This window comes from Chelonoidis abingdonii, chromosome 2 (assembly GCF_003597395.2).
Source record: "Chelonoidis abingdonii isolate Lonesome George chromosome 2, CheloAbing_2.0, whole genome shotgun sequence".
In the NCBI taxonomy this organism is placed as follows: Eukaryota; Metazoa; Chordata; order Testudines; family Testudinidae; genus Chelonoidis; species Chelonoidis abingdonii.
This window is the reverse complement of record NC_133770.1, coordinates 244,761,959-244,786,391: the sequence shown is the minus strand read 5'-3', so window position 1 is coordinate 244,786,391 and position 24,433 is coordinate 244,761,959. Positions and strand designations below refer to the sequence as shown.

General features: G+C 39.3%; 2 protein-coding genes across 2 annotated transcripts in view; one reads left to right on the top strand and one right to left on the bottom strand.

The window, feature by feature from the left end:
* Positions 1-348: 348 nt before the first annotated feature.
* On the bottom strand, positions 349-24,018 carry PI15 (peptidase inhibitor 15). Its single transcript, XM_032784778.2, has 6 exons — positions 23,894-24,018; positions 22,984-23,325; positions 5,120-5,238; positions 4,645-4,777; positions 4,359-4,474; positions 349-1,383 (listed from the first exon to the last, which is right to left on the bottom strand). Exons 2-6 carry the CDS (start codon positions 23,254-23,256, stop codon positions 1,248-1,250), a joined length of 777 nt encoding a protein of 258 aa, XP_032640669.1. The 5' UTR covers positions 23,257-23,325; positions 23,894-24,018; the 3' UTR covers positions 349-1,247.
* Positions 6,300-24,433, top strand: part of JPH1 (junctophilin 1) — a 514,941-nt gene continuing 496,807 nt past the window's right edge. The window contains exon 1 of the mRNA XM_032784770.2: positions 6,300-6,312. The gene's annotated coding sequence lies outside the window, so the exon portion shown is untranslated. The remainder of the gene's footprint in view (positions 6,313-24,433) is intronic.

Sequence of the window (24,433 nt, the reverse complement as noted above, 5' to 3'; positions counted from 1 at the left end):
CCCTTTTCAGTTTGTACTTTTTATTTGAGATACCCTTTAGTCAAAATTGTGCAACACTGAGGCCTGATTGGAAGTTTTACCCATAGCGCTATTGCAGCTGGGGGGTGTTTTTTGTTTGTTTGTTTGTTTGTTTTTTATTAACATATTTATACAGGTAAAAGCCCTAGTATGGATCCATAAAAGCAGCAGAGAATCCTGTGGCACCTTATAGACTAACAGACGTTTTGGAGCGTGAGCTTTCGTGGGTGAATACCCACTTCTTCAGACGCAGGGGTCTTCAGACGCACGGCTACCCCTCTGATACTTGACAGTATGGATCCAGTTATACTTGTATAAAGATGTCTTATGCGAATATAGTTATTCCCCTTCCCATATGGATTAGTCATACTGATAAAGAGTGCCTTTATACCAATATAACTGCATCCACACTAGTGGAGTTCTACAATGTTAACTATCCCGTATAGTTAAAGTGATACAACTTTCTAGATTAGACAAAGCTTTAGTCACGGTTGGTGAACACTTGCAGTTCCATCATATTTCTTAGTGGTACAAGGGCCAACATGGCTCCCTATTCTTTACTTCTCTATCTCCACACAGGCATCATTGATGATAGCAGCAGCTGTGTGTGGAACTCTTGAAATACCTTAAGTTAATCACTGTTGTGCATGGGGGAGCTAACATAAGGCTGAATGCTGGAATTCCTCCTGCACATGTGTTTACTCTTGCTCAGAGTCCCATTGACTATGCAGGAGTAAGCATAAGTGCAAATGGGAGTAGCCATTTGCAAGATGACGACAATGTAGGCGGGGAAGGGGGCGTGTACTTTTTTTGTACATTTGTACATTTTTCATTTTTAAATAATTGGTGTAGTTGCCAGTGACCATTATCTATCTACATCTATAATTTCAAAGGGAGGGGGTCACATTTTAGACTTAAGTTGACAGTGCCCTTTTAAATTTTCTTTTAATATCAAACAGAACATATTCTTTAGGAGGTTACACTTTCTTAAGATGATATAAAATTATCCTTCTCTACATGACCATGGGCTGAAATGGAGAACTATAGTTATAAATTCCAAAGAGTTAAAAATGAATCTATACTGTACTCTGAAAGCTAATTATGCAAAAGGATATAAAAAGAAAACAAGAGTATTATTACTATATATATATATAATATGTGCAAAATTCAATATACAAGCTTTTGTTACTCAGCCATATTATTTAAAAATAATGTAAACTTGTGTTAATTTATTTAAACCAATATAAGTAGTTTGATGTTATTCCTGGAAAACAAAGATTGTCAGTACAAGCCGCTCCATAACTAGGAGGACAAGCAGAACACGGGACTCCTACTTTATACGGCGCTTCTCCAATCCAGTTGCCCCTAAAAATATAAAGTACACATTTTTAGTAACTTAAGAAAAATATCTTTTAATAAGTGCAAACTAAGTTTGAATGATGTATTGCCTATCATGTATTTATAAAATATTTTCATATTGCATTGGTGACAGACACTATTTTTGGAATGAGTTTTGCAACTTTGCTCTCTAGAAAGAGAAACCAACTAGAGGGCTCTTGTTAATAATATATTAGAGTCACGGGGTTGTTGCAAAGTTTTAAAACTTTCATTTACTGCATATTTGTAGTGTTTATTTTCAAGATGGGAGTGGGTCTTTTGAGGATTTTGTTAGAGGGTTTAGCTCATCAGGGATATGTTTTGCTGGGTACTGAGTGTGAACTCATGTTGGTTTGCTCAAAGGAACTGGGGAAATGAAGAAAGAATGACATGTAGAAAGGGTGCAGGAACTGTGAGATGGCTGGAAAATTTCACTGAAAGATGAAGTCAGGGGGTCTATTGGGATTTCATGAGGACCCAGGGATTTGGCTGGAGGTTATAGGTGCCCAGTTTCTGCTAGAAGACCAAGGGCACAGGTAGGTAGCAAGCTGTAAAGGCAATCATGAGGAATGGGGTAGCCTCAAATGGGCATCTGAGTAAGCATCCAGACTTCCAGATGCTTATACAAAGCTCTAAACTTTTAGAGATTGACCCATCATTATTGACTCTGGGATTACAGGATGGTCACTGGAGAAAGAAAGCTAAAATTAGATTTCTATTTAAATGTTGCATTTCACTAAGAAAAGAACCTTCTAATACATGTGTGATGTGCTACAGCAGTGAGTAATGCAGTTATTTGTCAAGCATTTTCTCATTCCCCCTTCCCAGGCAATAAAGATGGAACAAAAAGCCTAACTTCGGGTTGCGTCTTGGATGAAAGTAGGAGTCTTTCAAATACTTTACTCATTCTTATTCCTGTTCCAAATGGGCACAGCAGACTGCACAAGCAGGGAAATTTGCTAGCTTGATAACAGATACTGTAATCTAGAGGGAGTGCCACAAGTTGAATGTTGGCTTCATTCATCGGGAGTGATTAATAGAGCTGTAGATTAAATATATCAGTTAATTAGGTCTAAACCATACACACATTTTTAAGCAACCCTTCTTAACACTGTTTCTGAAATCAGAAACTCAAATAGACATTGTGGACTACCTGGCATATTTTTCAACCAGTTTATAGTAGGGTATACATCAGCTAATAGGAGGCATAGTGCTGATGTCCTGGGCAAATTCCAATTTGAATAATGTTCTTCTGCACCTCTGAAACCCCTCTAGTTTAAGATGGTTACAGTGTTCTTCACCTTGCCCTCAACTATTGTATAGTGCTGTGGTATGCTGTGTAGCTGAGAGGTGCAAACATCTTAGGGATTAGTGAAGTGATATGTAGATATTCAGGTCCTGACCTTGACGTCCTTGCCAAATTTCATTCATTCTTTTCAGGCAAATTTCCACTGACATCAAAACATGGACATAGGAATTGCCATGCTAGACCAGAATAGTGCTCCCTGTAATACCAAATCCTTTACCTGACAGGGCCAAATACTAGGGATGAAAATACTGGTCCACTGACTTCACTGGAGCCAGGAATTCACCCAAAATACTTCAGAGGAAGATGTAAGAAATCCTTTAGCTTATGGGATAACCTGCCTATATGGGAAGTTTCTTCCTAGCTCTAGTCAATGAGTGGTTGGCTTATGCTCTGAAGGATGATAGCTCATGTCTCATTTAAAACACTCTTTTATCTTACCTAGTGCAACTGTTGATGCTCTCGTTATCGACATAAAAGTCTAACCCTTTTTTTAATCCTTCTAAGCCTTGGCATCCATAGTTAGTGGCAATGAGCTAATAACTTTGATAGAGTAAGGGCCTAGTAAAAACTGAGTTGGGATCTCAGGATTTCTTCTATAGACTGCAAAGTAAGTCAGAATTTTCAGAACAAAAGAAACTAAATGTAAAATATCATTATTACAGGGTTAATAATGCGTCAAATAATGCATCAGATAATTCAGTAGTTCTCAACAATGCCTCATTCATTTGCCATAACTGAATGAAATGAATGATATACCCTAATAATTTTGTAATTACTTTGTGTTTTGTAATTTTTGACACATATATACATACATTATAATGCCCAGGTTCCTATTAAAGACAGGCTTAAGTTATGATATTTGGAACCTGATTGGAGTATGAGTCCAAACATCCCCAAAGTGTGGAGATTGGAGTCAGATCTGGTTTTACTGTTTAATCCCCCTCTAGCTCCTTTGCTACTACTTTTTATATTAATTGTAATCGTAAATATAAAGGATCTGCCTTCTTGTCTCCCAAAATAGAAGTGGTTTCTTCTTTGGAGGTTTTTTCATAAAAATTTACCTGTTTGGGGGTTGCAACTCTTCAGAGAGACAAGTTAAAAATTCTCTTCTTATGTATATGGCAGCGGGGACAATGAAATTACTCACACTCATTCATTGCTCTATTCTTTACCACGTATGGATCTGTGACATTTAAAGTTTATCAAATCTTTACAACTCATTATTATTTGTTCAGGTTGTTTTATACAGCACCATTGGCAAGGCCCTTTATAGATGTTTAAGGCTCCAGTCTACAATAGGCCAACTCATGTCAGTAAGTGCAAATCAACATAAGTATGGATTGCAGAACTGGATTCTCTAACATCGCAAGGGAGTGAGGAGAAAAAGGTGGGGGGGGGTGTGAAAAAGTAATGCAAAGGATGAGCATTACAATAACAAAAATAAAGAGATGTGATTTTGTTAAATACACATCTTGTTATTTCTCTTTGGTTTGCACATTTTTAAATTTCCAATTATTATATTTGTTCAGGGAAGCGGGCCCATCACAAAGCATGACAGGAATGCTAGCTGGAGAAAGGAAGTAAACAGTCCTATCAAATAACCAATACATGCATGAAGTATAAAAGTAAACAGAATGAAAAGAAAGCAACTCACTTTGGGGCATAGTTGCATACCAAGTAAACAGCTTGTCGCCAAACAGATCCCCAGACATTCATATTGTGGCATGTGTGGACTGCGCAGCCTATACGATTGGAAGTGGCCCAAACCATCTGAATAAACAATCATTATTCTTTTGGTGAAGTCAACACTGAAAAGAAATATTATTGACATAGACACACAGACACACACACGCACATACACACACACACACATATACATATCACAGAAAAGTCCAATTTTGAACTATAGATTGGTGAAAGAAGAATGGAACTCATATAACCTGTGTATAATGTGTGCACATGGGTCCATAGCATCTCAGAGGGCATCTAGGGTTGCAGTCCTGAGGATACGGAAAAGCATAGTCTTTCACTTCATCATACCATGGCTTTACCAGCTGAAGAATGGATCGATACCTAGATTAATTTAAAGACATAGGTTGTGGGGAAGGGAAAGTTCATTTTCAGAACTTGTTATGTTAGAACATTTGGCTTGGCATCCATAGTACAGTCCATTCACAAACTGCTATTCTGTGGAGACCTGAAATCCTTGGTTACAGTAATAGTCACCAATGATTAATTCTCATGTTCCTAAATGGAATGAAAATCTTTATAAGCTGTAAACAAATTGAGTTCTTGCCATCACACTAGCTAAAAGGTTCAGATTGGTGTAGCTCCATTGAAATTGACACCAGCTGAGGATATGGCCCTCAATTTTTTTATAAAAATAAAAGGTTTTACAAAATGACATCTACCTACCTTCCAGTTCTTACAGATAGGTTTTGGCCCAAGAATCTCAGTAAGTAGGAAGGTCCATGATCCCAAATGCATGTTGCAGCCCAAGCCTCAGCGGACTTGGCAAGAGTTTCATCCCAAACCTGACAAAGTAAAAAGTCCTTAGCAGTGGTACTGAAAAATGTAGACAAATGCAAGATGCAGGTATGATATGATATGATCAGGTCAATATAACATATCAGATCAATAGCTCAACACTTGAAGAAGATTTTTATAATACTTGATATGAAATCTGTTGTTACCATGAAAAAATATGTTATGTGTCTTATAAAAAATAGAATACAGTCAGAGAGCTCCAGCATCCACATGAACATGGTTACATTATGTATGGGGACTTGTCAGATCTATCAGAGGGCCAGGACACACCACCATATTCCAGCACCCCGAGTATGCAGCTGTGTCCCATCCTGTATGGAAGGGTCCTCCTATGACACTATATGCCACATCCACTTTCCAGGAGTCTTTGGGAGCTCTTTGTATTGGATAGAGTCCAAAGTGGGCAGTGGGGATCCCATGAATTGTTGGGGAGCAGGGCTAAGAAGACCCACATTGTCCTGTGGAACATTCTAGAAAGAATAATGCAACCTCAGATGGTATAACATATTCCATGAAACCCCTACACATAGTAGGTGGAATAGCCAGCCTGGTTTCTTTGAAGCCACATTGTCAGGAAAGCGAAGGGCCAGAGTGGAGGTAGAGGTCTCCTAGGGACCCCTTCTCCAGGATCCACACTGAGCATGTGCTTCCAGAGCTCATCTCACAGGGGATCAAATACTGTTCCCCAGTGGAATAATCAGCAAACAATTCTGTTAGAAGATCTTTTAGTGATTTACTCCCCCTAAGTTTTCTTCCATGATTTTTACTGTGGGAACAAATGATCCAGCACACAGTTCTTTATTACTAGAGATTTTTGCATTAAAGCGGGATTTTTTCCCCTCAGGAGTTAAATAGTGTCTCCTGCTTGTATCTCATTTGTTCACATAGATCCTTGGTTTGTGTCTAGACTCAGGGTACATCTTCACTACTGGCCGCATCAGCGGGTAGCAATCGATTTCTCGGGGATCGATATATCGCATCTCATTTAGACGCGATATATCGATCCCCGAACGAGCTCCTGTCGACTCTGGAACTCCATCAACGTGAACGGCGGTAGCAGAGTCGACAGGGGGAGCCACGGACGTCTATCCCGTGCCATGAGGACGGTAGGTAACTCGATCTAAGATACTTCGACTTCAGCTACACTATTCACGTAGCTGAAGTTGCGTATCTTAGATCGATTCCCCCCCCCAGTGTAGACCAGCATTCAACTGCAAACAGTTATGAAGTCGTAAACAGAGGAATGTGTCAGTCAAATAATATAAATAGCAGCAATCAATAATCTCTTACAGAATGAACACATATTTAGGGTAATGCCTCTAGTAATGAGCATTTTACTAATATCATAGAATATGTGCAAATTCCAAAATATTTAAAAAATAAAGTTATGCTCAAGTAACAAAGTCTAGCTCCAGACTTGGATGCATGTTCATAATGCCTCAAAGTTCAGGGTATTCCAGTTCAGGCTTTTGGTCATCAGAGTTCAGGGTATTCCAATTCAGGCTTTTGGTCAAGGCCAGCTTTAACAAATAGCAAATAGAAATGCAAAAAATCCTTAAACAATCCAGATAAATATTTTATCCAGGCCAAAAATATATATTTAAAAACAAAAGCAAACCAAAAGCATCCAGTGAAGCTAGAAAATGGAACATACACTTTGTCACATACGATGTAAGATGGATAATTGGGGATAAACATCATAGAGGACAATTTGGCACATAATGCCTATATCTTGACAATGAGCTAATGAGTTGCAATTGATTCTGGGAATTACCAACCAGTGAGAATTATCTCAGTATTAGAAAAATAGTTGAGAAAAATCATTAAAGTTAGGGTTATGGAGTGACTCAAAAATGCCCTCTTTCAGTGTAATCAAATATGAGATGCAGGAGAAGGCATTGATAGTTTAACTTCATTTAGAATTTCAAAGTGCAATTGAGGAAAGAGCCTTTTGAGGAACTCTAGTAGCTACCAGAAGAAGTAAAGTCCCATCATGGATTAAAACTGGTTGTGTCCCCTCCTCCACCACCCCACCTGGGCTACCTTGGCAGTTATCCCCTGTTTCTGTGACTAGTTAATAAAGAATGCATGAATTTGAAACAACAATGACTTTATTGCCTCTGCAAGCTGTGATCAAAGGAATGAGGGGTGAGTGGTTGGCTTACAGGGAAGTAGAGTGAACCAAGGGGGCAAGTTTTCATCAAGGAGAAACAAACAGAACTTTCACACTGTAGCCTGGCCAGTCATGAAACTGGTTTTCAAAGCTTCTCTGATGCGCAGCACACCCTGCTGTGCTCTTCTAACCACCCTGGTGTTAGGCTGCACATAATCAGCAGCCAGGTGATTTGCCTCAACCTGTCACCCCACCATAAACGTCTCCCCCTTACTCTCACAGATATTGTGGAGCTGACAGCAACAAGTAATAATAATGGGAATATTGGTTTTGCTGAGGTCTAACAGAGTCAGTAAACTGCACCAGCGTGCTTTTAAATGTCCAAATGCACATTCTACCACCATCCTGCACTTGCTCAGCCTATAGTTGAATAGCTCCTGACTACTGTCCAGGGTACCTGTGTATGGCTTCATGAGCCATGGCATTAAGGGGTAAGATGGGTCCCCAAGGATAACTATAGGCATTTCAACATCCCCAGTGGTTATTTTCTGGTCTGGAAAGTAAGTCCCTTGCTGCAGCCATTCAGACAGACCAGAGTTCCTGAAGATGCGAGCGTCATATACCTTTCCCAGCCATCTGCATTGATGTTGGTGAAATGTCCCTTGTAATCCCCCAATTTGTTTGAGTGATTCCAGAAAGGCTATTGGAAACTAGCAGTTTATTCCATCACCGCTACAAAATTGGTACAAGGACTTTATTATTATTTGTATATATACGATCTATTAACCATTTATAACTCTCTCCTTTTATTATTAAACCTTTAGATTTTAGTTACTGAAGGGCTGGCATCAGCATGATTATTGGGTAAGATCTGAGCTATGTATTGACCTGGCTAAGTGGCTGATCCCTGCTGATTCTGATTCTGATTAAAGTGGTTTTCAGTAACCACTCATCATAAAGTCCAAGTGTCTGGGTGGTGAGCCAAGGGCAGGAATGCATAAGAGGGCTATGTTTTTGGTTTCTTGTTAACTAGTGTGGTGATACAGAAGCTCATTTATGTTACCAATTTGGTAAACTCTAATGATAGAATAACCACCAGTTTGGGGTTTGTCTGCCCTATTTCTTAGCAGTCTGTCCTGAATTTGGTATTCTCAGTTGTGACCCACTGAGGCATGGTGACAACATGGTGTCCAAAGTTTTCTATCTAATACTAGACTTTAAATAGGATTATATATGAACACTATCAAATAGATTGTAAACTGGCAAAGGATAATGATAAATTACAATGCTTTTTCCATTTGGAGAGGAACAAATGTGTCCAGTGATATACTGCAGTGATTAGTGCTTAGGCTAGTTTTATTTGGCATGTGACTTGGAATAGAGAACAAAGAGTGTAGCTGCAGTTAACACGAAATGGGGAGATGCTGCAAACATGAATCAGGACAAAAAAAATAAATAAATAAAGGGATTTTGGAAAGGTTGAAAATATAGGCAAGAAATCCCAAGATTATATTCTCCACTGATGAATTCATCTGATCAAATATAATCCAAAACATATTTATTCAAAGAACCAAGATAAGAAAGAAAGAAAGAAAGAAAGATCTGATTGTATTCAGCAAACTAAGGGACTGTCTCTGGAAGCCACCCATATATGTAACTCCTGTGGACTTCAATGAACATTCGACATAGACGGGATCACAGCCTAACTTTCGGTCTGGATGGCAAAAGAGAAATGTGCATATAATTTCAGGCTGTGTATGCAGAAGTATTTTATCAGATCAGGGACGCAATAAGGCCCTCTTTTTATGGTATTGATGAGACCACCCCTAAAATACTGTGTTTCTTTTAATTTATTAATTCATCATTATTAGTTTGCAGTCAACAGCACAAGTTGCTAGCAACTGTGAAACATAAAATAAGGCATAATTCTTGCATTGAAGAGCTTGCAATCCAAGACAAAGACAAAAGGTAGGGAAAATAGCACCAGCATTTAGTAAAGGGGTCCAGGTGATAAATGGCCACGCCATGATAATACATTTTTAAACAAATATTATCAGTCAGATCCTCAGATGATATAAATGAGCATAGCTGCAACGCAGTCTTGCCCGATTTTTTTACCATTTGCCAATTATAGTTAGACAGTTTCTTGTAGAAGTCACAGTGGAAGTGATTTCTCCAGAGGGATTTGACTGTTGAGAGGTAATGGCCTCATGAACCAAACCAGAGAGGTTTTTACATTTTAGTTGAAATTCATGGATGAAATCCTAACCTTGCTGAAATCAATGGGACTTTTACTACTGGATTTAGTGAGGCCAGAATTTCATCCCTGTTTTTTTTAACTTTCTTCAAGCAAGAAGTACAGTAAATCCTATCATTCCCACCAAGTACAGCAAATAGCAGAGGAAAGTGTAAAACATACTGCTAATAATGAATGAGCTGTAAGAAGTGAAACTAGTATTCTTTCATAAGGATTTTTCAATATGGTTTGGTAACAGTTACAAACAACTTCCATTCCTGAGGTGGTCATAACTCTGAGGTTCCACTATAGCTTCCATAGTGCCTAATTTGTAGCTGTTAACAGCATCCTGTCACACTATGAAACAAATGTCTTTGAGACAAGGAAAAAAAATATATTTTCTAACTTTGCTGAGGCTGTCTGCAGTCAGAAGTCCTCCATCACCATTGCTTTCACAAAATCTAATGCAAGTTTGCTAAAGGGCTGCTGAATTATACTATACATGTGTTTCAGCTTCTAGATATATTTATTTCTTGGTAATTTCCCAAGAGCAAACTGCACCTTTTAAAATAGTCTCTAAACAAAATTACTTCTCTTTTATTAGTGAACTAAAATATTTAATGTGCTTATTCTTAAATATACTATTGCACTTGGCAGCAGCTGTTCAGGACAGTTTGAACATGCAAGCTTTGCTAAGAGCATCTGTGGATGATGAATGTGCAATGTCATGATTAAATTATACTGACCAAAAACAAAACAAATTTAAAAAACAACATACTCCATTTTTCTGAGCATGCTATTAGGATATATCAAACTTTAATGACTCAGATTTTATTAGCATGCTGAGACCACATACAATTTTCACTCTGTACATGCACTACAGCAGTTTTCTTTTGCATTCATTGAGTGCCTGCTGTATGAATACTCAATTGTAATAGAATTAATGTCACCTCTTTCTTTAGGTTTGCTCTTTTGGAGGAGTACTTACTGGTTTCAGTGTAGACCAGGCTCAAGACCCACTGTAACCTATCTTGAAATGACACATTATGCATTTATCACTGGATTAAATATTAAGCTTTCATCTAGGACTTGTCTACGTGAATATTTATTTTTCAGCAAGCTGGGTTGTGAATCAACCCTGTGCTAACCTCCCATGCTGATGCACACTAACAGTTTGGGAGTGCACTTACTATACTCACATTTCAAAGCAGGGTCTAATTCAGCACCCACTGATGTCAATGGCAATGCTCCCACTGACTTCAATGGGGGCAAAATGAAGTCCATGATTGTATTCCCTCATTACATTCAGTTCTCATGGAAAAGTGGGATCATGTAGAGTTAACAAGGACAGCTAAATGTTTCAGCTTAAATGCTCTCAGCAATGCAGTATGCAAACCATGCTGATGTTTAAACTGCCACTGTCAGATGTCGGGGTTAGCATCCCGTAAAACTATATGGAGCAATTCCTTTCAGAAACTGCTGTTTCAATTTCTCTGTTTGAGGAATTCCTGGTGGCTCACGAACCACACTATATCAGGTGACATCCTGAAGGTTTTCATAACTAGGAGGGCTAGAAATACATACACACTCTATGAATACTTAATGGAAGCTTAAAATCTGTGCAGATTGAAGGGTTTACAAGAGAAGTGCCCCTGTGTGAGCATTGGTTTAGTCCCAGTCACAGCTCTGGAGGAGCTGGAGTTGATATACAGACCTCAGTCCCTGGATAGCACTGGAAGAAGCATAGGGCTCTTCATATCACACCCCATCAACTTCTCTAGGCAGCTTAGAATGGTACTGACCAGTTCTGGAGGCAGCAGTCTGATAGCCTAACACAAGTCAAAAGGGAAAAATGGTAGAGAACTTTGAACCTCAGACTGGTGCATGGAGGACACCACTCTCCACCTGAAGAAAATAAACAAGCAATCCCACATCTCTTTGCGTATGTGCAAATATTGCTTTTAAATGTTATACTAGAGTATATTTATTTGACTTGATTTCAACTGACACAAGCGATTGTTTCCTCCCTGTTGTGAAAAATTATCAGAATTCCACCACTGGATAATCTTGTACCAGAGGAAAAATCCATAGCCACTCAATAATGAATCACTCACTAAGGAGTAGTTTTCTATTACATCTCTTTAATGCATTTTCAGAGAAACAAGCAATAGAAGATGCATAATTTTAACCATCTATATTGCACCTATCCTTACTGAGATTTATGGTCTGCAAGACGTGTTGTAATTTTTTTCCCCCCTAATAAAGAAATTGCAACTTTATTCCAAATGTACCAGCAAGGTCTGCCAACAATTTACTACATTTCTTAAGCTTTGGAGTGTTGTTACAATCTTCTTTTTAGTGGCTTACTCTGAAAGTGGACTACAGTAGGTACAGTTAGAAAAACTTCTTTTAGCTTTTTACAGGAAGATAAAATAGCATTGATTCAGGCAGTATTCTCTATTTTTGAGATAGTGAATAGCTCCTTAAACCACTAATACCTATTTATAGTTGAAATGGTGTTTTTAAAGTCAACTCTTTAACTATGTCTATTGCGTAGGAGTGATATTTTAGAAAGAATTACTGATTTTGTTGATTGAATGCAACTGAGCATTCCAGCAAATATATAAATGGGCCTCAGAATTTTGAATTTGTGAAAAGTCAGACTCAAGATCCATAAATAAAATAATTTTGGTTTTGGTTTTCTGAGAAAAAAACTTTTTAAGGAAATCAGTCACTTTCAGTGAAATAATTTCATTTAGTTTAAAACCCATTTGTCTGTTGGAAAAAAAGTTTTGATGGAAAATTTTTGAGCAGTCCCAATGTTTATATTTCAATGCTCCCTTACTATGATGCGTGAAAAGGGAAGAAAGGAGGTACAGAATTCTTCTCCCCTAAGCCAGAAAGGGGAGAAGGTTGTCAGGGACAGCAGGAAGTGCTGGAAAGGTAAGGGGGCATCGTGTGGAAAGGGACAAATCAGGCAAAGTATTCCATGATAGTACCAGCACTTCTCACATGTGCCCATATATTTCTGCATAATTTGTGCTTTCGTTTAAAAACATTTAAGTTTGTAGCCCTTATAATCACAAATAAAATGTTATAAACATGAATAAGTGTAATGCTGTCTTCCTGAATCTTCTAAGAGACAGGTACCTTAATTGGCCAATTCATATTGATAGGATGTTAACTTCGAAAGGTAATGACAATGATTTAAATGACTTTAATATTAAACTGCAGATCATTTTAGGAGAAATGTTCAACTACTCTGGAATACTGGGAAGATCTTAGGTTTATGGGAAGCGTAGAGAGTATAGCCACACTTTCCCCTGTTTTGATGCTGGTCCCGTGTTGGTATGAGCTCTTAAACTTTCCTTGTACAGATAATAAACTTGCCCAAATAAAGATATATTTTAATTTGACTAATATAAATATTTCACTTAAGTGTAAAGTTTAGAGTAGAGAGTCTTTCATGTGCAGCAGTATATATACCTGAAACCTTACTTGCGCATGCATACTTACAGCATCAGATTGCAAATAAAATGTGGAGATAAGTAATTGTGAGGCCATGTGTACCCTAAGAAATTAGGCTGACCCAGCTACGTTGCTCAGGGTTTTGAAAAACCCACACCCCTGAGCAATGTTGTAAAGCTTACCTAACCCCCATAATAGACAGTGCTATGTCGACGGAAGAATTCTTCCAAGAGCTTACCAACTCTTGGGGAAATGGACTAACTACAGCAACAGAAGAACCCTTCCTGTTGCTGTAATGAATGTCTATGCTGCTATAGCAATTTAAGTGTTAACATAGGCATATTGTCATGCAAATATAAGCAACATCCTCCTGGTTATTAACATACACATTTCTTTTTATATTTGTGTCCTCGTTTACATTATATTCATGGCTGCTGATGGATTTTTCTTTTCAGTTAACAAAGAAAAACCAAACCACCACGATAGCCCAAAAAGAAAATGACAGGTAAGACCCTACTTTTACTGATGGTCCATCAAAACCATTACATTTTTACATCAAACTTCCCATTTTATTTCTCACAATACATGCATTTTTGCTTATTTATTCAACTGGCTGTGCAGATGAAAAATACTTCATAAAAAGTGAAAGCCTAGAGAAGGAGAAAATCCTTTGCAAAAAGACTTCTCTCTGTGACAAAAAAAAATTGGGGAATGGGAGAGGGAAATGGGATGACTGAGGAATGAAATCCTTGGCCCCAATCAGCCAGGCCATCTGTTTTGTTCTTATATAGGTTCTTATACCATGCTTATCACTGTAGCATCTGAGCGCCTTCCTGTGGTGCATTAAGCAATGCAACTACATATCTGTCATGTGTTGTTGTCTGTACAGCTAGAAAACAGCTACACATGTAATCATGGGGAGGAATAGCAAAAGTGGCCTGCTGTTGTCTCATTATGCAGGGATTTGTCCAAGGTGATTCACTCAGTGTGCAGATCCCAACTGGCCATTCTGGCACCCTCAATGGAGACCTACCACATTGTGCAGAGAGATCCAGAATTCCCATGTGCAGCTTCTCTGCTGGCCCCTTTGTACAGTGGACCTGTAGCTTTTTTAATGTTTTTAGCTAGTCTGTGGACATGTAGGACCCCCCAGTATTTGGCCCTACGCTTAATAAAACAACCATCATTTCTTCTGCTTGCATGCTTTTTTAGCAGGGTGATAGAAAATGCCTCCTCTCTTTTCCCTCATTCTTTCAGTACATACTGTGTGATGAAAACACATGAGCTCATTGGAATTCATATAGACAGATTTGCCAAGCTTTATATATTTATTTGGGCTGTGAGATCATTTGGATTCAAGACTGACTCTCTCTAAGAATAAGAAGAGTTTCTTTGCTCTCAGCTGCCACCTGTTAGACATGTTACTATGCATACCGTAACTAATTAGTACGTAGTGTGTGTCTAAATCCTGCCTTAATATGTGCAGCACAAATTTGAAAATGTAGATAGAAATTCCTAGAGTCCACTTTGCAAAGAAAAGATCCTGATTTATTATACAAGGCCACCTGTAAGATATAGCTGTCTTTTGGCTATTATTGCAAACAAATATGAGCAAACAAGTTCACATAAAATAACCCAAAGGGAAATTGTTCTGAGTTTCAAAGACAGTTGGTTGACATTTTAAAATATATAACACAGCTCTGAACTTCTGGTAAGCAGAAGTGCTGAAATACTACAAGGAAGAAGGGTTGCCAGCCCTCCAGGATTGACATGGAGTCTCCAGGAATAAAAGATTAATCTTTAAATATAGATTATGTCATGCGATGAAACCTCCAGAAATATGTCCAACCAGAACTGGCAACCCTACAAGAGAACCATTCCTATGATATTCATTCCCAGCATGACCAGAATCAGATGTCTTAGAAATCTCACAAAAAACCTGCTGTCACGAGACTTCAAGCCAGTTTGCAGATTCAAGAGGTATAGATAAGTTTTATATAAATATCTACATTTTTGGGTACCTGTTCAGTCCAAAACTATACTCCTAACTTTTTCAGGGTTGCCCATCACTAATGGCCAAATAGTTTTCTTTCACTTCTATGCTTTTCTTCGTATCTTTAGAACCAAGCTTTAAAACAATAAAAAGCAAAGAAAGAAAATCAGTAGGCTGACAAATTTAATAGTAATATGTTCCTTTCATATGTTATTATTTCTGTATCTTTTGGAAAAGTCAAGTGAAAGAGTTACAAACCTCAAAATATTCAGTGTTTTCCTAACCTACTCCAAGACTCATTTTATTTGGCACGATCTTACTCAGGAAGAGGTACCAAGGGGATCTAATTTAATCCAACTGATGATCATACTGATCATTTGCCAAGAGCCTGAAGGAAGAGTCAGTTGAAATCTTTCATCTGAAATATTTTCAGAAAGAAATGTCTTTTATTCAAGAGCGAAAAATGTTAAAGGAAATTTTGTTTCTTTCAAAATTATCCTCTTTTATATGAACAACCTGAAACTTTTCTAATTTTGATATACCAAAAACTGATTGTTTTCATTAAAAAAAATTCTGAGAAAAACATTTCTTCCATTTCCTTTGAAAACAATTCTACTAGAAAGACAGATGTAATATACATAAAAGACCCTATTGGAGCTGCTTTGCTCTTCAGAATCAAGATATTGTCCAAGGAGTGATAAGTCTCAACATGTGATGCTCCACCTTGATACAAGTTGACATGCATTGAATGAAGATATAAAGAACCATTTTTCTCTGGGCCACATCTTCACACTCAGAGTCAAGCTGGCTCTGGGCCACACTGGAGAACTGTAGAGGATGTATGTCATAGACCTCACTATAGTCAGCATAACTGGACTACACTATCTAATAGAGAGCAGGTGGTGTCTGCAGTTTTTGTCTCTTGCTCTCTTTGGCATGCACATTTCCACAGTTCTGGAGAACACATTCTCTTTCTCAGTTTTGTCTCATAGGTAGAAGGGGGACAAAAATGTAGAGAGGTTTGAAGTCACTACCTTCTCCATTCATGTATGAAGCTAAGTACTTTGCATACTTTGGATCAGGATTCTTGTGAAAAATGTCCGTCTTTGTTTTTAAGCAAGAAGTTCAAGAGGCGCTATATTTAATAATGAATGAATGTCCAGTTCTGAGGGCTCAGGGTTACTGCCCTTCTATAAGAAACCTCACTAGGTTTTTCTTTTTCCCCTCTGACTCAAACTCCCAGAAGGCTTTCTGCTGATATTATATTTACATAATGTAAATATTCATCCACACTTTAGGATAGACACTCCAAAACATTTATGCCTAAAACAAGGGAAAGGAGCTCTCATGCCAAAGCAAATTTAAACAGGACATTCCTTACCATTTTATTGTTTGAGAAGTTCTTTAAATTTTGCAGAGAAGGGATGTTTTCCAGTGGTGGTCTTTTCTGTTTATCTTTCAAACTGTTCTCCAATCATTCACCAGGAAACACTTCCTGGGCTTTTGTTTTTGACATAGACAATAAGAGCTCTACTTGGTCTAGTGGGATGCTGATTCACTCCCTCAGGTAAGTGAGAGCATCCTAAAAGCTGCTCTGACTTATGCTGGCTGCCAGTGTTACCTGAGGTCAATACAGCAGAAGTGGACCATTGGGGCATAGGGAAGTCACAACTAAGGCCCTTTTACATTGCTGTGTCCCCTGACCAGACACCAGCTCCCTGTACATTAAGTCTGAATATGCCAGATTTAGAGCCTTTTTGTTCTGCTGGCATGACAGAAAGCAGCCGTAGCATAGGGGAGAATCATGACTTGTCTGGCCATTACTTTATTTCAAGCTTTGCCATTTATATAGGATTTTTGAGAAATATGTGACTGAGAGAATTCAACATACATAACTTCTTTAACAAAGTCCACTGTGTGTTATTCCTGTGTTTGTGCTATTGAGGTAGTTCGCAATCCATCGATTCAAATGATTTAATGATTGGGCCTAATTTTCATTTACACAAATGCTGCCTTTCACTGCTCTAGTAAAAGAGCCTTAAAGTGGATGTAACTGTAATTTACATGTATTAACAATAAAAACATGGGAGGACATAACCTATGCAAAGAGATTAAAGACATTTGATATGCATCATACAACTTAGAGAAATGATGCAAAGAAGACAACTTTCTGTAAATACTTGAGAGGTAATGATATGAAATGGAACAGGGAGATACATTTGATTCGTTGGTTACAAACAGTATATAAAGAGTAATAATCTCAACTTCTCAAGGAAATATTTAGGTTAAACATTTGGAAATCATTTCTAATGCTAATCTAACCCCTATTTCTTTTTCTGATTTCATAATGTTTGGCCAAAAACATTTTACAGGTTATACTAAAGTAAATTATTTGCTAAGAGATGTTACTGAGACATCATCACTATGTTCAAGAGTAGACTGTATAAAAGCCATATGTGTTCAGTGAAGAAGACAGTTCTGAAAGGAGTTGGAACAGACTAAGAAATGCTGTCCAACCCATTATATATGACTCTTAAAGGAGTTTATCCTACAGTCAGGGCCGGTGCAAACATTTAGGCGAACTAGGCGGTTGCCTAGAGCGCCAAGATTTGGGGGAGCCAAAAAGTGGCGCCCCCCCCCCAAAATTTTTAAATGGTTGCAGCCACTGCTGCTGGAGGGGCTGAGCTGCCGGCAGCAGCAGCTGCCTGCCGCTGCAGCGACCCAACAGGTCCCCCGGCGTCAGGGGCCGCGGTAGCGTGCCTTGAGGTCAGTATTGCTTCTGCCGCCGCAGCCTGGCTCCCAGGCGCCCCCCCCCCCCCCGGGGTCAGGGCAGCTGCCGCCCCGACCCGGTCAGCCAGGCGCCCCCCCCGTCAGGGAGAACCGCCGCCGCGACCCCGCAGCCCAGGGGCGCCCCCCCCCCGGGGTCAGGGAGGCGCCGCGCAGCTCGGCAGCCCAGGGGCGCCCCCCCCCCGGGGTCAGGGAGTCGCTGCCGCAGCCGGGCAGGCCCAGGGCGGCCCCCCCCCACAAGGGTCAGGGAGTCCGCCGCCGCCGCCCGTGCAGCCAGGGCGCCCCCCCCCACCCAGGTCAGGGAGCGCGGGTTCGCACCCCGCAGCCAGGGGCGCCCCCCCCGCCCCAGCAACGCGCGGTCAGTGAGCCGCCCGGCGCAAACCGCAGCCCAGCGGCGCACCCCCCCCCGGCGTTCAGGGGAGCCGCCCGCCGCAACCCGGCACCCAGGCGCCGCCTCCCCCGGAGGTCAGGCGAGCTGCCCACCCCGAACCTGGCAGCCCAGGGCGCCCCCCCCATGGTCAGATAGCCGCGGCTCCGGTGGACCTGCCGCAGGCATGCCTGCGGCAGCTCCGCCAGAGCCGCGAGACCCGCGCGCGGGGCGGCGAAATGTCCCGGCGCCTAGGGCGCCAGAAACCCTAGCGCCGGTCCTGCCTACAGTCGTTAGAAGCATAGTTGATTTGAATGGGATAGTGTACATGAGCAAAGGCAAACAGCTCAAGAAACAAAACATCTTCTGAAATATATGAAAGAAGAAAAGTAACCAGTACATTGACACCTGCAGCAGCACTAGTTACATAATGTTAATGTGGCAAGGTATATAAATAGCAAGACATGTTATCTGCACTGCTAGAGTGCTAGAGGACAAACCCAGTAAACTCACTTTGTTTTTTTATGATGAAAGGCTTTCGGGTGTCAAATAAGCCTCTTTAATGTGCTTGGTATAGTAAGCAAAATTGCTTCAATCTATTTGACCTATCCACCACCCAGTGTGTACTTCAAAAGCATCTTCAAGAGTAACTGGATGGCTAGGAATGTTCATACAGAGACTTTCACCTTTAGCGCTCTAGTTTTAATCCAATTAATAGTATTTGGAAGTTATGACCATCTAATGGATACTTATGGCCTCTCTGAAATGAATTTGTGAGCTCATTACTGCTCTTGGTGAACTTGAACATGCTTTCTAAATACACACAGGGTAAAGTATCAGTTGAAAACTAATAACTTGCTGATCAATAATATCATAGTGAAACGTATGTAGCAAAATTTTAGGCAAAATGATGAATTCCCCCTGTATGATATTGTTACAAATGCACACAGCCCTGAGTAGGAAAAAGTTGTTAAACAGGTCTCTCCTAAGGAAAGGAATGTATGTTTACCTATAGAATCAAAACTAGGGCCAAATAGATTAATTGATTTTAACCATCTGTTTGCAGTGTTGCTGTAGCCATGTTGGTCCCAGGATATGAGAGAGACAAGGTAGGTGAAGAAATATATTTTATTGGACCAACTTCTGTTGATGAAAGAGACAAGCTATTGAGCTATATAGACCTGAAAATCAACTCTGTGGAGCTTGAAAGATTGTCTCTCTCACCAACAGAAGTTGGTCCAATAAAAAATATTACCTCACACACCTTAGCTCTCTCTTTAACACTCTCCATCAGATATTGCATAATACAATAGGCCTAATTCTTTTCTTGCTTTCCCTGGTGTAAAACAAGAATAACTCCTTTGAAATCAATGGAGTTACACTTGTGTAAAACACATATAAGCAGAGGAAAATCAGGTCTCAAATATTAATGTCAAATAACTCAAACTTTTATTTATAATGGAGTTATACCCATCTCCTAGAACTGGAAGGGATCTTGAAAAGTCATCAAGTCCAGCCCCCTGCCTTCACCAGCAGGGCCAAGTACTGATTTTGCCCCAGATCCCTAAGTGGCCCCCTTGAGGATTGAACTCACAGTCCTGGGTTTAGCAAGCCAATGCTCAAACCCCTGAGCTATCCATCCCCCAGTTTGGCCATGCAAAATCCAAATAAAAATGTTAAGACCAGAATGTGTTTCACATTTATGATATATGTCTGAGACTGATGTGTGGCAACAATAAAAATATATCCCATTGTTCTTATCAATTTGGCTATCAAATTAAATGTGTCATGGACTCTCAAGAGGTCTGGCAATAGGCTAAGCTGGCTACCATATACAAATCTTGTGCATTCTTGGCCTTTCCTTATATCAGTAGTATAGCCAAGAGAAGCCCTGTAAACATAGAAATTTAAGACAACAGGAGATGGCATAATGCCCAATGAGCTCAAAATATTACTAAATGTAGAGACTGCATGGGAGGTAGAACAGTTCTGGGGTCAGAAGGAGACATTAAAGGAGACAAGCATGTATGGGGAGAGAGTCAAATAATTGGAGTATGGGGTCCAGGTTCCTGTGCTAAATCCTAAATCCTATCAATAGAAGAGACTGAGATTGTGGGAAGGAGTAAGCATGTAGGGCATTTGAGAGGAAAAAAAGGATTTAATCAGGGGGAAAGAGCAGAATGTGATTTGTATGGACAGTGGGACAAAAACAAGGAGAGACAACATATTTCTTTGGGTTTTTTTCCAAACCAGTTTTCCCATCCCTGTTTTAATGTACTGTATGAAAAGATCCTCTTTCAGCTCGCCTGACAAGATATCTACTCAATGCACTGAAACAGCATCCTCAGCTACTGCAAAGTTCTCCTGCATCTGACATGTTTTTTCCTAGTCATAAGGTGACTAAGACAATGATTTAGGAAGACCAGTTTCACAACTAGCTGTGTCCTTGAGCAGACACCTCAGGGTAGGATGACATAATTCTGTGAATGTTCAGCATGATGCATTTGGTCTGTTGGCAATGACAATATGTCCCAAATATTTTATGTGGGAATGGATATTGAGTGTCATAACCTCATAAATGTAACAGAGACCTGATGTTCCCAGCAGCACATTACTGATGAAATTATACATACTGAAATTTCATGAAGAAATTACATGGAGGACTCACAATGGAATCCAAGTTTTCCATAAGACTCCAATACAATGCTGTTGGGTGAAGGACAGCTAGGTGAATTATGTGCCTTGAGCTACAACTTGCAGATCTAACTGAATTGTAATCTCTAGTCCTTTAGCCCAAGTTCTCTGAACTCTGAAGAGGAAACAATGGAACACATCACTGCCATTGTGACCCTTGCTGACTAATTAAAACAGGAAGCAGTGCTTCAGAGGAGGCCTAGTTCTTGACTTGGTGGCTACTGAACTGGCTGATGCTCAAAGCAGCACAGATACATCTGCTGGATGGCTGGTTGCAAGATATTCTGCAGTGAGGATGGCAAGAAAGGGAGTAAAATGTAGCTTGTCATGAATTTCACCCCTCCTGCCAATGGCAGGATCTTGGTTCTTTGTCAAACCTGCCAGGTCTAAAGGTCACCACTTTGGGGTGAAGCCCAGCAGAAAGCCCAACAATATGTAATGAAGCCCTAGCAGTTTCTGAGAGATGTTAATTAACACAAATAAATTAAATGAATGGAGTCATCCTCCTCTTTCTTGCTCGCCACAATTTCTTTACTTTCGTCTTGTGAATGATTCTTTTACAAAATGCTTGAGAATATGAATTTTTTTCCTGACTTTGCTTTTGAAGCAAATTTCAGCTGGTTTCATTGTAGTCAATTGCACAGTACATTTCCAAAAGACACAAGGCAAAGGGAGGGGGAGGCTAGACGGCCCTTCTCCCAGACATCACAGTGAAGTTTATTTGTACAGAATCAATAGAAACCATCAGTCACAGAATTCAGTAATTAAAACTCTGATTGAGTTTGAATTTTGACCTTCTTATTTTTTTTTGCCTTTGACCTTTCCAGTTAACCAAACTTCAAACTCAATCTCCATCACAGACACAAGCCCTGATGCTGCAAGGTTCGGTGCACACTCAGTTCTCTGAGGTGCCCCTGGGAGATACTCAGCATGTTGCATGACCAAACACAGATTTAGGTAACATCTGTGACAGAGGGAAGTCCAAATTGTTAGTCTTTAGCTGCTAAAGGGGAGGAGTTTGTTTTTATTACCATCATCCCCTTTTCTGCATGTCTTGTTAGTGGTGTTATGTTCCTTAAATCTGTTAACCAGCTGTTGTCATCTGAGATGCTCCTGTGTCTTTAAGTGAATATTATACTCCATATACAAAATTTGACTGCCCTTTAAAAACAATGTGAATTCCTTACTTGATAGGTAAGAGGACTTCTGATTAACTGGCCTATTTTTAATGTTAGAGTACTAAAGTATGCATGCATTGAAAGCTGAAACACATATTACGAATACACTGGCTTTCAATGACAAAGCATTAAATCATAATGAGGAAATAACTAGTGTGTTCAGTTAGCATACTGTAGAAACAGATATTTCCCAGAAAGAACTTCAACCAATAAAGGGAAAAAATGCCTAAGGATATCATGCAGACTGATTTCTGAGTAAATCCAACAAGTTTAGAGAAACATTTTAAACAAGTACTGCATCTGACAGAGAAAGAAATCCATTATATGAATACAAAATATGCATGCAAAATAAAAAACATGATCACCTGACAAATCGATCTCTGCAAATAATACATGTGGAAGAGACTAGCAATGTTCATGGGATGCATTTTTTTTAAATACATCAGTGTTATGACTTAGTGTTCTCCCTAGTAATTCAGAAATGGAACTATTAATAATTAGGATCTTAACCACTTGGTTTAGATGCTAATTATTTAAAAGCAGATTGTATACCCCTTATTTACCTTCATGAACAGTGACTCACATGAGTAACCCTACTGACTCAAATCCCATTGACTTTATTGGAACTACTGGTGAGAGTAAATGTTCACCAGGGTGAGTAAAGGGTTCACAATTTGGCTCTTAGCTCTTATAATTATTCATTACAATGCTTCAGTTAAAAAAAAACAAAACGTTATAGTAAAGCCATGCAGTGGTTACAAAGCATTTGTCTACTGAACTAAAAAATGTTGGTGTGGCTCTGGAAAATGAAATCACTGATTTATAGTCTCTTACATTTTCCAGCAGGTCTAATGAAACGTTATTCCCCTCTCAGAAGTAAATGAAAATCCACTTACCATATACTCCATGTTTGAAGCAGGTGGAAAGACTTTGCCTCTGACTTGATTATGATAATCAAGGATGGCAATCATGTCATTCTGTGAAATGTATCGCTTCCGCCTGACTTTGGGGATTTTTGCAGAGTCCAAGTGAGCTGCCAAAGCTGCTTCAATGTCAGTGAAATTTTTGTTTGAGAGGAATAGGTCAGTGGAATTGGGTAATGCTATTGCACTTGTTTCACAGAGAATGAAAAATAAGAAGGCACAACTGATTGCAGAGATTACTGTCATTTTAGGGCCAAGGAAGGAAGATAGGCCACAGGGTTGCTCAGCTTTAAGACAAGAGAGCAGAGGGCAGATCTGTGGAAGAAAAGGTGTCAAAAGATGTGATTCTATACACAAATTTATGGCTTGAGAGAAAAAAGGAAACTTTCCCCCCCTAAGATCAAAAGGGGTTTTTTTTTCCACAATTTGTTAAATCTCTGATACAAAGCAATTTAGAGCTATTCCTTCATAACATAGTATATGAAAGCGAACCTTAATATGAACTTTCAAAAACTAAGGTCAAATAAAGTGCCATCATATCTGGACTACCATAATCACAGATACACTTTCTGCACAATGACTGTACTAATACACACCATCAGTTTGTACAGCACACCACACTCCTTGTTCTAACTGGGCAGACTGCAAGGAATCTCACAGAATTTTATTTACTGGTGATGAAAAATACATTCCAGGGCATGTCTTTTACTGCTTGCACTCATGGCTCTGATAACACCTCACATACAAACTAACAGGCAAAGAATATAAAAAAGCATGAAAATAGGACATCTTAGTAATAATATTCAAACCTTACTCCAGCAAAATATGATGAACAGTAATAAAAAATGCATGCAAAGCAAACTTATTGAGTTGAATTGCTTACCTCTGTGTAATACCAAAAATCAGTACAGTATACTGTGATCCCAATTTATACAGCTCTTTCCTATGCTGTAGTGTGAACCATTGTAATGAGGATTGTGTCTTATTACAAACCCTCAAAGAACAAAACTCTGCTAGTTTTGAAGCTGCTGGCTACAGGAGCTACTAACAGCTTTTATATATTACAGTTTGTATGATCCAGAAAGGGCAGTCTCTAAGTCTCTTCCTAGCCAAAATGGGAGGGGCAGAGTTTTGCACAGAACACACAATGATTGAGTGGCATCTTTTAATGTAGGTGGTTAAGATATTGTGTCATACCCACAGCTGCTATACAAAAAAGAGGCAAAAGATAAACCTCTTTTTTCTCAGTACTTCCTACTTTTCTCTTACAGTTTTCCCCTACTCTGATTAAATTCATCTTGATTTCCTAATACTATTTTATGGTGATAATGGGAGGTATATATGTTTTGTTTTAAAATATCAGTATTCAAGTATCAAGCAATACAATTTACATAGGCAATGATTGCGTATAAGGTAGTGATCT